Source organism: Corythoichthys intestinalis, unplaced genomic scaffold (assembly GCF_030265065.1).
Source record: "Corythoichthys intestinalis isolate RoL2023-P3 unplaced genomic scaffold, ASM3026506v1 HiC_scaffold_23, whole genome shotgun sequence".
Classification (NCBI taxonomy): Eukaryota; Metazoa; Chordata; class Actinopteri; order Syngnathiformes; family Syngnathidae; genus Corythoichthys; species Corythoichthys intestinalis.
Window position 1 is genome coordinate 5,072,714 of NW_026651592.1, and position 13,126 is coordinate 5,085,839.

General features: G+C 39.0%; 1 protein-coding gene across 2 annotated transcripts in view; it reads right to left on the reverse strand.

The window, feature by feature from the left end:
• LOC130911114 (RAS guanyl-releasing protein 1-like) overlaps positions 1–13,126 on the reverse strand; it is a 90,961-nt gene that overhangs the window by 21,831 nt on the left and 56,004 nt on the right. Inside the window, exons 6-7 of one of the 2 annotated variants that reach the window (XM_057828830.1) lie at positions 10,853–10,991; positions 2,162–2,335 (exon numbers count right to left, since the gene is read on the reverse strand). In XM_057828830.1, the coding sequence (XP_057684813.1) occupies positions 2,162–2,335; positions 10,853–10,991 (313 nt within the window). Of the gene's footprint in view, positions 1–2,161; positions 2,336–10,852; positions 10,995–13,126 lie in introns of both variants that reach the window. The other variant, XM_057828829.1, reaches the window with a different exon arrangement.

Below are 13,126 nucleotides of genomic sequence, written 5' to 3' on the forward strand. Positions count from 1 at the left end.
ACTTTGTATCCCAAAAGGTTATCGATATACTCCTACCAAGTAGGGCTGCAGCTATCGAGTATTTTAGTAATCGAGTAATCGACTGAAAATTCTAACGATTAATCGAGGAATCGGATAAAACGTATATTTTTAGGTGAAGAGCAATTACAAATATACATGAGAAAACAAGACATTTCATCTAATATTGAACCATTATCAGTCAATCCATGTCTTTATTTTTGATGTAAATTGTTGAAAACAGCCAACAATTGCATCTCAGATGTAACTAGAATAAAATTAAAAAAATAATTCATTGCTTTCACTCAAAAGACTTTTAGATCTTATTTTTTAAAAATGATATATTTCTTACCTAAAAATGCCATTACGCTTGATAACACACATCACTTAAAAGTTGGGATTTTTTTGTGTTTCAATTGAATTTCTATTTGTGTCAAGCTATTTTTAAGTTCTAGTGAAGTTTTAAATTAGTCCAAACTCTCAGTCCTGGTAGGATTTTGAGTTTTTGCAGTGTTCAAAATAAATGTATTGTAACATATCAGGTTATAATATGGCGGGGATATTTGCATGCGTTCCTGAATGCACCACGTGACATGCGGGGGGGGGGGAGCACATTAGGGACCAGTGCTATTTGGTGTTTTATCCAGCAATGACTACTGAGCTAAAATTGATTGTTAGCATTATTAAGTTTTTATTTTACACCCTCATCACTCCACAGCGCTGTTATGTTAAAGCCTCTATGTAAGACATATTAGCCACGCATCGACAGTGGTCATAATTAATAGAAACCTAGCCCTCCGCAGGGCTAATGTTACGTGAGCGAGTGACAGTAACGTTAATTTTATTTATTAGCGCTTAGCGCTCTACTCCTTTATTAAGATGGCGGCTGTTTACTAACGCCGCTGACTCTGTCATTTCGCATCTCGTTCAACATACATGTGATCTCTATTAGACGCATCAGACGCTACCTGCTACCACCGTAGCATCATGTGGGCTAGTTTTTAGCAACGTCGGCGTCGTTTGTAGCGGCTGTCGGCTGCAGTAAGTTTAAAAAAAAATTTTTTTTTTATTATTGCTTCTTCCTCTACGCACGTGACGTCAGCGCGTTGTCCCGCATTAAAAGTAGTCCGGGCAAAACTTAATGATTAGAGCTGTCAAAATTAAACGATTCCTCGAGGTGAATAAAATTACTCGGATCAGTTTTTAAACTCGAGTTGCTTGAGCATTCGTTTCAGTTCTACTGCCAAGAATCAATTTATCGTTGGGGCGCTTACAGCTTGACCACCATTGGCGCCCAATTCGTCTGAAGTGTGAGGGATCTCAGCTCAAATGGATTGGACGTCTATTCGTGATAAACACATTCCAATTCACAGCAGGAGGATGAAAATAGCTTGTTTTTCTATTTATTAGTTGTTTTGTTGGATGATTTCCTGTCCAATGTATCGATAATTGTTGTATTGCTGTATCGTGAGATCATCGTTATCGTGGGCTTTTTATCGTATATCATATCATATGGTGAGTTACCAAGAGGTTTCCCCCCCCCTACTGGGAACGTTCGTTCATTTGAAACCAGAGCAATCAGTCATTCTGTCTGATTTTCAGGGCATTTACAGGTCACTTGCTGTTCATTTTAGGGCATTTACAGGTCATTTCCTGTTGAGTTCGAGTCACTGCCTATTCATTTGAGTGATTCCCAGGTCATTTCTTGTTCTGTAACTCAAAATAAACAGGAAGTGACCCATAAAATACCCCAAAATCAACAGACGGTAACTGAAAATCATCAGGTAAATGACCTTTAATGGCCCAAAATTACCTCATTGCCTGGCATTGGCTGCCACTGACGGCCATAGACGTTCAATCCGTTTGAAGTGGGAGGGTGGCAGCGAATGAACAAATGTTCATTCGCTGCCACCCTCCCAGTTCAAATGGATTGGATGTCTACTAGTGATAAACACATTCCAATTCACAGCAGAAGCTTGTTTTTCTGTTTATTAGTTGTTTGTAGAATATCCTAGAATGATCTCCTGACCAATGTATCGATAATCGTTCTATCTTCATATCGTCAGATCATCGTTATCATAAGCTTTGTGTCGCGTATCGTATCGTGAGGTACCAAGAGGTTCCCACTCCTAGAAGGAACAAACGTTGTGGCTCGGCGTCCCACCTGAGCCACGTGGATGAACTTGGTGAAAACCTGTGCCCTCTGCTGAGCCGTGTGCCTGTTGAGGATCATAAGCTGGACCCACTGGGACACGCCGTTGCACATCATCACCGAGCGCTCCAGCGCCGGGTTGTCCCGCACCGATCCTCGCACCACGTAGCTGCGGTAGTCCAGAAACTGACCGATGAGAAAGCAAAACAAAAGAAAAATCAGATTTTTACTCTCAAGACCAAAATACAAATTCCCGTCTTTCAAAATGAAGTACCGGATATTTGCCACTTGGTTTGATCATATGTATCATTCATATCATTCCAGTGGTGTACTGTATACCAGGGATATCACCCATCCGATCATGTGGTTGGAAAACAGGCCTGATAGCGTCATTTTCAGATAATCGGAATCAGGTGTAAACGTTTTTGAATGTATTTATTTGGTTGACTGATATATCGGTCAACCTTCATCCTAGGGCTGTTCGATTTTGCCTAACAAGAAAATCCTGATTATTTTCTCTCCAACCCAATTTTCCAATATCGATGATGATTTCTTGACAACAGAGAAATAACGGCAAAGTACACCCTCGGTCAAGATACTCGCATGTTTTTTAGTTTTTAAGAGGAGGTATAAACAAATTTTACTTAATAATTATGTTGCTGACTCAAGCTAACTGTTGGTCATAATAAGAACTGTACAAAAGGAAAATATTGTCTGGGTGGCAACTCAAACTTGTATACAAAACCGAGTGTACCCAAAACAAAGGAGGGTAACAAAACAAAAAAACAAAGGTGACTCAAATCCAATGCAAACAGAACTCATCCAGACATCACAAGGACAGATAATCTTTTGGCTGTAAATGCACAGACAATTGACTTCGAATAGTAGAATTGTGACTAGGGCTGCAGCTATCGAATATTTTAGTAATCGAGTAATCGACTGAAAATTCTATCGATTAATCGAGTAATCGGATAAAACAAATATATTTTTAGGTGAAGAGCAAATATAAATATACATGAGAAAAGACATTTCATCTAATCTTGAACCATTTTCATTTAATGTCTTTATTTTCGATGTGTATTGTTGAAAACAGCCAACAATTGCATCTCAGATGTAACTAGAATAAAGACTAATTCACTGCTTTCACTCAAAAAACCTTTAGATCTTATTAAAAAAAAAAAAATATATATATATATATATATATATATATATATATATATATATATATATATATATATATATATATATATATATATATATATATACATACCTAAAAATGCCGTTACGCTTGGTAACACACATCACTTAAAAGTTAGGATTTTTTCCCACGTGTTTGAATTGAATTTCTGTTTGTGTTAAGCCATTTTTAAGTTCTAGTTAAGTTTTAAGTTAGTCTAAACTGTAAGTCCTGATAGGATTTTGAGTTTTTGCTGTGTTCAAAATAAATGTATGATACAGGCTGTATTGGAGCACATTAGGGACCAGTGCTACTTGGTGTTTTATCCAGCAATGACTACTGAGCTAAAATTGATAGTTAGGATTATTGTGTTTTTATTTTACACCCTCATCACTCCACAACGCTATGTTATGTTAAAGCCTGTATGTAAGACACGTTAGCCACGCATCGACAGTGGTCATAATTAATAGAAACCTCGCCCTCCGCAGGGCTAACGTTAAGTGAGGTAGTGAATAACGTTAATCTTATTTATTAGCGCTTAGCGCTCTTTATTAGCGCTTAGCGCTCTACTGCTTTAAGATGGCGGCTGTTTACTAACGCTGCCCAGACGCGGCCGAGTCTGTCATTATGCATCAAGTTCAACATACATGGGATCTCTATGAGACTCATCAGACGCTACCTGCTATCAAACTATCATTGTGCGAGCTAGTATTTAGCAACGTCGGCGTCGTTTGTAGCGGATGTCGGCTGATGTAAGTTTTTTATTTTTATTTATTTTTTGCTTCTTCCTCTACTCACGTGACATCAGCGTGTTGTCCCGCATTAAAAGTAGTCCAAGAAAAGCGTGATGTTTAGAGCTGTCAAAATAAACGAATACTCGAGGTGAATAAAATTACTCGGATCAGTTTTTAAACTCGAGTTACTCGAGTATTTGTTTCAGCTCTAATTGTGACATTCTTTAACGACATGGAACTGGTCAATTGGCCACTAAGTGCCCTGGCCAAGATCTTCTCTACAATGCGGTCAGAACCTGGACAACGCGCCTGCCCAGAAAACACCTTAAAGTCTGGATATGTGGAGGATAGCTGGGGTAAATGGTGTCTGACAACACTTGAAGTGGAACGACATCGAGGATGTTTTCTTTTTGTTGCGCTGCTGGCTGCTATTCTTCTGCAGGGGCTTGGAGCACACTTGATTCGTTGGAACATTATCAAAGTGTTGAGAAGCCAAAAGCTATCGGTGGAATTAAGCCTGTCGCAATATGCAATAATTCCATTTATCGCACGATAAATAAAAACGAAGGACGTAATTTTTCCGCTGCGATTTATCGCCTTGCGTGCGCGCACCTGCGGCAGACGTGTTGTTAAAAGTTCGGATTCCTTGTTACCAACTACGTAAAATGCATCTTCGTTCCAGGTCCGGCAAAAAATAGCGCCGGAGCCAATCCGTTCCCATTATATCCTATTTTTCAACCTATACCGGCCGCATCAGTGCTCGGATTGACTGTGGACCGTCTCTGGCGGGCCGGAGCCCGCCGAATGGGTTAGGCGATTTTCTATTTTTGCTGGAGACGCATCCGTCAAAATGGGCAGATCCAGGACTGGAGTCAACAGCCCAGTGTCTTATTAACGGTTTAAACACCAGCGAACATGGACGAAGAACATTTCATCATGGAGGTGGAAAGTCACAAAGTGATTTATGATGCAGCAGATCATCATATCACTGTCGCGTGCGCTTCCGGATATTTACAACGAAGTCCGCCAAACATTGTTACCGACTTGGCTGCTACGAACAACCTCGATTTGACAACGGACAGCTGAATTGACATGATGAACATTGAGTGGCAAATTAAGAGCGCTGTGCCTCAAACTCGTTCTGTTTATGAAAGTCGATTGCCATATGCTAGTCTTGTGCAGTAATGAGCAGACGTGACTTCTGTGGCGGTAGCTAACTTTTTTTAATGCGTGCACATACTAGATATCATGAAATAGAAAACTAGATGTGCTACGTCCCATGCCATTGGCTACGTGAGCCCAGAGTGCTTATGGGATACGTAGTCCATATACTACATCGATGAATTATAAACCGTCATGACTGAATGGAAGTTAAGCAGGCCAAATCAATCCATACCAGTGACTAAAGATAATGCTGCAAATACTGTATTGTTAATTCAGTACATGACACAGATGGATTCGGACCACAAATAGGATGTCTTGCTCATGTAGTAAACCTAGCTGCTAAGAGAGCTGCAGCAATCAACAGTGTGCCCCACCTTACTTTACAAACAGTAAAGATTGTTCTCAGCACTTTTATACAAAATTTCTTCAGATCAGTAAGAAGTAAGCACATACATTTTATGCACTAAAATGCTTGTTTATATGATGGCAATTTAATTTTTGCTCATTAGCAAAAAAAAAAAAAATTTTTAAATACAATTGTCTTTTTTTTTTTTTTCAGAGCATTAAATGTATTAAATCGAAAATCGTGTCCCCCATATCGAAAATCTTACTGAACCGTGACTTAACTATAACGTTGCATCCCTATGGAAAACCATAGCAGAAGCTATTAGGGAAAAAGTTTTCATTTGCCTAAATGCTTAAGTTATTACGGTAAGTGCAATATTATTTTTTTTTCTTGAAAAAAACATTCTATTAATATTGTCTTTTACTTAAGAGGCGTGGTCTATTGTTTTTAGTTGTGATTTCTTAAAAAGTATTTTTGAATTTAAGAGTAAACATTTATCGCGTTTAAATGGGTGTACTTGATCTATTAATATATACTCTATTCTCACTGTGTTATTGTAAATTGGTTTTTAAAAAAAAAAAATGGGAGGGAGCGCAATAATAGCGCATTTCGCAATAATTTATGAGATATCGCACACTAAAATTTGTTATCGCGACAGGCCTAGGTGGAATTGGCAACTACTGCGGTCAATGCTATCGCTGGAGTGAATGTCAGCCTCAACAAGGCCTGTGATGATATATTACAGGTGAAGAATGACCTAGCGGCATCCAACACTAGGCCTGTCGCCATAACAAATTTTAGTGTGCAATAATTTATCTCATGAATTATTGCGATATGCGATATTATTGCGCCCCCCCCCCCCAATTTTTTAAAAACCAATTTACAATAACACAGTGAGAATACAGTATATATTAATAGATCAAGTACACCCATTTAAACGCAATAAGAAATCACAACTAAAAACAATAGACCATGCCTCTTAAGCAGTGTTGTTAATCTTACTTTAAAAAAGTAATTAATTACAGTTACAAATTACTTCTCCCAATAAGTAATTGCGTTAGTAACTCAGTTACCTGAATGTAAAAGTAATTAATTACTTGGCAAAGTAACTATAGTGATAATTTTCATTTTTTTTTTTTCTCAAAAAAAAAAGTTCTGAATCAACCTTTAAAGTTGATAAAATTGCGTTATTGCATGAGTTCCCTTCTGTCTACTTTCGACATGTGTAAGTTTTAAAACTGTCTCATCATGTAAAGATAGATTTAAGTCAAGATTTTGCCGATTTAGGAGCATTTTAGATAAAAAGTTACTTAGCTTCGCTAGGAAGGTTCTGTACAACAGAGCCTTCCTGAGAGGTTTACTGCTTTAAGACGGCGGCTGTTTACAAACGCATCTAGTTCAATATATATATATATATCTTGCTAATGCCACCGTGTCTGTCATTTGCATCTAGTTCTATAGTATGTGATATCTAATGTAGCATTATGTGGGAGTAGTTTGTAAGCTATCGGCTACAGTCAGGAGCCACCTAGCATCGCGTTTGCAACGGCGTCGCCACTCCTGCTCTGCTCTCTCGTCTCCGAAAGTCCGTCTCTGACTTTTCTCGCGTCATTCATAGTAACGCATAGTAACGCACGCCTTTCCCGCTTCAGTAACGGTAACGGCGTTGCCAAAATGAGAAAAGTAATTAATTAGATTACTCACTACAAAAAAAAATTACGCCGTTAGTAACGCCGTTATATTCTAACGCCGTTATTAACAACACTGCTCTTAAGTAAAAGACAACAATATTAATACCGCACAGAAACACAGAAAAAAATCAAATGTGTTTTTCAAGAAAAAAAAATACAATTGCCGTTAATAATTTAAGCATTTAGGCAAATGAAAACTTTTTCCCTTAAAGCTTCTGCAATGGTGTTCCATAGGGATGCAACGATCGGTACGATTTTCGATACGGGGGACACGATTTTCGATCCGATTCAATACATTTAATACTCTGGGGAAAAAAAAAAACATTTTTTTGTTTTTTTTCCCCCCAAACGAGCAAAAATTAAATTGCCATCATATAAACATGCATTTTAGTGCATAATATCTATGTGCTTCTTACTGATCTGAAGAAATTCAGAATAAAACTGATGAGAACAATCTTTACTGTTTGTAAACTGAGGCGGGGCACACTGTTGATTGCTACAGTTCTCTTAGCAGCTAGGTTTACTACATGAGCAAGACATCCTATTTGTGGTCCGAATCCATCTGTGTCAAGTACTGAATTAACAATATTTGCAGCATTATCTATAGTCACTGGTATGGATTGATTTGGCCTTCTTAACTTCCATTCAGTCATGGCAGTTTATAATTCATCGATGTAGTATATGGACTACGTGTCCCATAATCACTCTGGGCTCATGTAGCCTATGGCATGGGACGTAGCACATCTAGTTTGCTATTTCATGATGTCTAGTGTGTGCGCGCATTTAAAAAGTTAGCAAACGCCACAGAAGTCACGTCTGCTCATTACTGCACAACACCAGCATATGACAATCGACTTTCATAAACAGGACGAGTTTGAAGCACAGCGCTCTTAATTTGCCACCCAAATATCCGGTGTTGTGCCGAAAAATAGACGCCCCGTGTGAAATGTCACCCCTGAGGGGAGCGCCCACACGTCAACAACACCGGCGTGCCGGAGATGGTCTGCAGTCAATCCGGAGCACTGACGTGGCCGGTATATGTTGAACAATAGGATATAATGGGAACGATTGGCTCCGGCGCTATTTTTTGCCGGACCTGGAACGAAGATGCATTTTGGGCAGTTGGTAACAAGGAATCCGAACTTTTAACAGCACGTGCACGCGAGGCGATAAATCGCAGCGGAAAAATTACCGCCTTCATTTTTATTTATCGTGTGATAAATGGAATAATTGCATATTGCGACAGGCTTATCCAACACTGCCACAACCGGAATGGCGATGCAATTGATTACAAAGCTGTGCAACCTTGAGATGAATGTTCGTTGGGAGGCAGCAAGGAATACAAACTGCGACGAGGATTAAGTCGACGAAAGGGGGGTGGCGGACACGGCCTGCCAACAGTCCTCAGCTCTTCCCTATCTTCTGGATCGAATCAACTTGATAAACTAACTAGAGGCGTGCGAAATTTCCGATTCTTAGATTATTCACGATTCGGCCGTGGAAGATTCGAGAACGATTCACAAACATCCGAATTCCGATTATTGAATTATACCAGGTAGCGGAAATAAAACACAGCGCGGGCTTCATGACGCAATGAGGAACGGACCGAGAGTAAATAACATGTTCAACTCATGCCGCTAGATTTAAAAAAAAAAAAAAAAAACAATACCTGACTGCGGCCATCAGCCGCTGCAAACAGCACCCAGTTGTTAGTTGCTGCAACATACGGCTATGGTAGATAACACATATATCTAGAACTAGGTGTGAAATGACAGACCACGGCCGTTTTAGATCATATGCCAAGAACTAGATGCAAAATGACAGACTTTCCCGCGCTAGTAAACAGGCGCCATCTTAAAGCAGTAGACTTCTCTAGAAGGCTCTGTTGTAGCGAATCTAATTAATTTTTATCTTAAAAAAAAACAAAAAACCCCGGCAAAATCTTGACTTGAATCTATCTTTAAATGATGAAACCGTTTTAAAACTTTCACGTCAAAAGTAGACAGAAGGGAAATTATGGAATAAAGGGAGCAATTTAACAACTTTAACGGTTCATTCACAACATTAAATTAATTGAATGTACCGTATTTTTCGGACTACAATATATATACTTATACTCCTGAGTATAAGTCGATCCAGCCATAAAATGCCCAACGAAGAGAAAAAAAACACAAGTCGCACCGGAGTATAAGTCGAATTTTTGGGGGAAATTTACTTGATAAAATCCAACACATAGAACAGACATGTCATCTTGAAAGGCAATTTAATATAAAAATACAATAGAGAACAACATGCTAAATAAATATACAGTGTACAGTGCATGAACAACAAAATGTGAATATACTTTCCTACGCTACGGCTTGGTCCTGGCTATACAGCGAACTCCCAAAAGACAATGCTGGACGTCCGTATAATTTGCTGAATCAATTTGGTCCTCGATAGAAAACAGGTTCGCATCAACGTAAATAAATGATAATTAGGTACTATTAGTAATAAGTAACAGGTTAGCATGCGTTCGCTATCATTAGCACATCGTTCAAACAACCACACAACTGGCTCTAAGTGTCTGATCGCGGGTGGAAAACACACAACAACAACAGAAAAGATGATACACGCAGGCGTTGCCTCTGTAGAGATGATTTAAAAGCATAAACAATGAAAGTAGGTTCGCAGCCGTCTATTCTCTCTCGCCCACTCACTCACTCAGAGCTACGTAGCTGTCCGTCGTCTTCTGGCATGTGAGCACTCTTCTTCACGTAAACAAGTGCGAGTGCGCCCTCACGCGGGCGTGAAAGCGCCACAAACTAAATGCATCCATAGATAAAAAAGTAAATAATACAATGGAACATACACTGCCAAAGGCAGAACGCGAACGTGGCCATAGCTATAAAGAGTTACTCAGATAACTATAGCATAAGAACATGCTAACAACTTTACAAAACCATCAGTATCACTGCAAAACACCAAAATAACATGTGAAATTATATCATAATGTGTTAATAATTCCACACATAAGTCGCTCCTGAGTATAAGTCGCACCCCCAGCCAAAATATGAAAAAAACCGCGACTTATAGTCCGAAAAATACGGTAGTTTAAAGCTGCCGATACAGGATGGGGACTTGAGTATTTTATTTACTGTTTTCAACAGTGGTTTGTGGTGCATCAATAATCGATTTATATAATCGAATCGGAGCCTCTGAATCGTAATCGAATCGTTAGGTGCCCAAAGATTCCCACCTCTAAGACTAACCACTGAATTATGAACTAATCTACTGGATCTAATCAACATACATAAAGAGCACATTGCCACGGTCGACAATGGACTATTGGGAAAATGAACAATCAAGGGGGATGGTTAAATTTAAAAAAAAAAAAAAAACTAAATCCTTGTAATCACTACGTAATCTGAATGTCAAAAATTGTTATTCGATATTTTCTGCGTCCTATGGTATACTGGGGGCGGGTTTCAATAAGCTTCGGCTTCTCCCGTCCGCCCTTTTCGGGTTGAATTAATTGTAAACACATAGAAATGCTGTATGTTTGTTTGGATTTGTCATGCCTGTAGGGAAAATAAATAAATAAAGTCTTACCGAAATGTTGCAAAAGTTCTTGAACTCCAGGTAGCTGAGGTGCTCGGCCATCTCGTCGGCTTCCATGTGGTCGAAGATGAGCGACACTTTCCTCTTCTTCACGCATGGCGAAGGGGCCTGCGACACGTCCACGTTAAGACTTCTGGAAGGATATAACAATTGTCAAGCAATATACGCGTCTAAGTAGACACAGCTGTAGTGCTGCAGCGATTAATTGATTAACTCGAGTAATTCGATTAGAAAAAGATTGAATAAAATTTTGCTGCTTCGAGTATTTCATTGAAGTGGTGTTGTAATGATTTGTTTTGAAAGTGTTTGCATTTAGTTTTATTGATTTGGGTGGATACACTGCCCTCTAGTGGCAACGGTGAATATGACATAACTCATTTCACATGGCTGAATCCAGCTGCTCCCTATTAAGGCCAACATAAGCTAAGTTTTTGTTTGAACTAATGGTTTTGTAATGCATTTGTAATTTAGTTTAAAGGGATATGGAGCCGTTTTTTTGTGGGAATATATGTTTAAACCATTTGTTAGGAGCACAGGTTTCCAAACTATTTCATATAGGGCCACTGTGGGTGCAGGATTTCATTCCAATAAAACAAGAAAACACCTTTTCGCCAATCTGGTGTCTTACAAGTGTAATCAGATGATTGTAGTCAGGTGGTGTTTGTTTTAGCAGATAGCACCTTATTGGTTAAACTGTCTGTGCTTGATCGCTAAGAACAAAAACCAGGACCCACAGCGGCCCTTGAGGACTGGTTTGGAGTCCCCTGGTTATGAAAGAGCATTGTAAAAAAAAAAAAAAATTTTTTTTAAACGCTAGCATTTTAAAGCATTTAAGCTAGCGGACTTGTACTATGTAAATGAGCCAATTGTTCTTTTGTTGTACTTAGATCTTACATTACTCGATTATTTGAACTAACTAGTCAATTGATTAATCGACAACTAAAATAATCAATAGCTGCCGCCCTACATGTAGGAGTGGGAACCTCTTGTTACCTCACGATACGATACGATTTGCGATACAAAGCTCACGATAACGATGATCTGACCATATGGCGATACAACAATTATCGATAAATTGGTCAGGAAATCATTGTAGGATATTCTACAAACAACTAAACTAAACTAAACAGAAGAAAAAAAAGCTTCTGCTGTGAATTGGAATGAGTTTATCATTAGTAGACGTCCAATCCATTTGAAGTGGGAGGGTGGCAGCGAATGAACATTCGTTCATTCGCTGCCATCCCTCCCACTTCAAACGGATTGAACGTCTATGGCCGTCATTGGCAGCCAATGCCAGGCATTGGGGTAATTTGGGGCTATTTAACCCTTTAACACCGAACGTGCCTGCCGCGACGCGTTTACGCATATTGTCTTTGAAGCTTCTTCAAGCTGTAATTACGTCACCCACCGGCCGGTGGGTGGTCTCATTTGAAAGTGCGGAAGTTGATGTCCACATCAGTTTTTATTTGAAGTCAATCGACCAAGTAAAACGGGAGATAATGTCATTTGAGTTTTATAGTTTTATTGCACTCATAAATATGCATTAAAACGCTGCACGGACCATGTATCTATCTCCATATTTCCATCATTTCCTGTCCTTTTTCAAAACCGAAAGCAGCACAAAATACTACATATCCCAAGAGCCATTGTGATGTCAAGAAGACGAACCGAATGTGAAGATTTTTAATAAATTTCCGAGCGTGGCGCCAACTATTGAAAGGGAGGCATGCGAAGCAAGCAACGGCCGGTTGGATTGAGCGACCGACTTTGAAACGTGCAGAATGAATCTAAAACTAAATTTAGCGCAAGCTAATGCATTATTTCATTGACTCAAGGAACAAGATGAGCCGTATTTGTCATTGTTTTCTTGGGATGAGTCGGCGTCTCGGCAAGTAGAAGTGACAGCAGCGCGCAAATGGCGAAAGAGTAGGCTGTGTGACGTTGTGTGTGACTCAACTCCCTCCGTGACCTGTTCAAGAAGTAGCTATATTGAGTTCGCAAAAAAAAAAATAAAATAAAATAAAAAACTTTATTGGGTTGCTTGCCTGAAATATTTGAATTGAGCTGAACTACTTATCAATATTTTTGAAAACTTTTTTTTATGTTATATTTTTCTTCACTAAAATCTTTTCAATTTTTATATAGATGTGTGTTTGAGAAGCTTGATTGCATGTACGTTTATATTTTTAATAAGGTGATGGGTACAATACCTAACTTCACAAAGAGATATCCTCCAAACCCTTTTTGTGTTAGATGATATATACA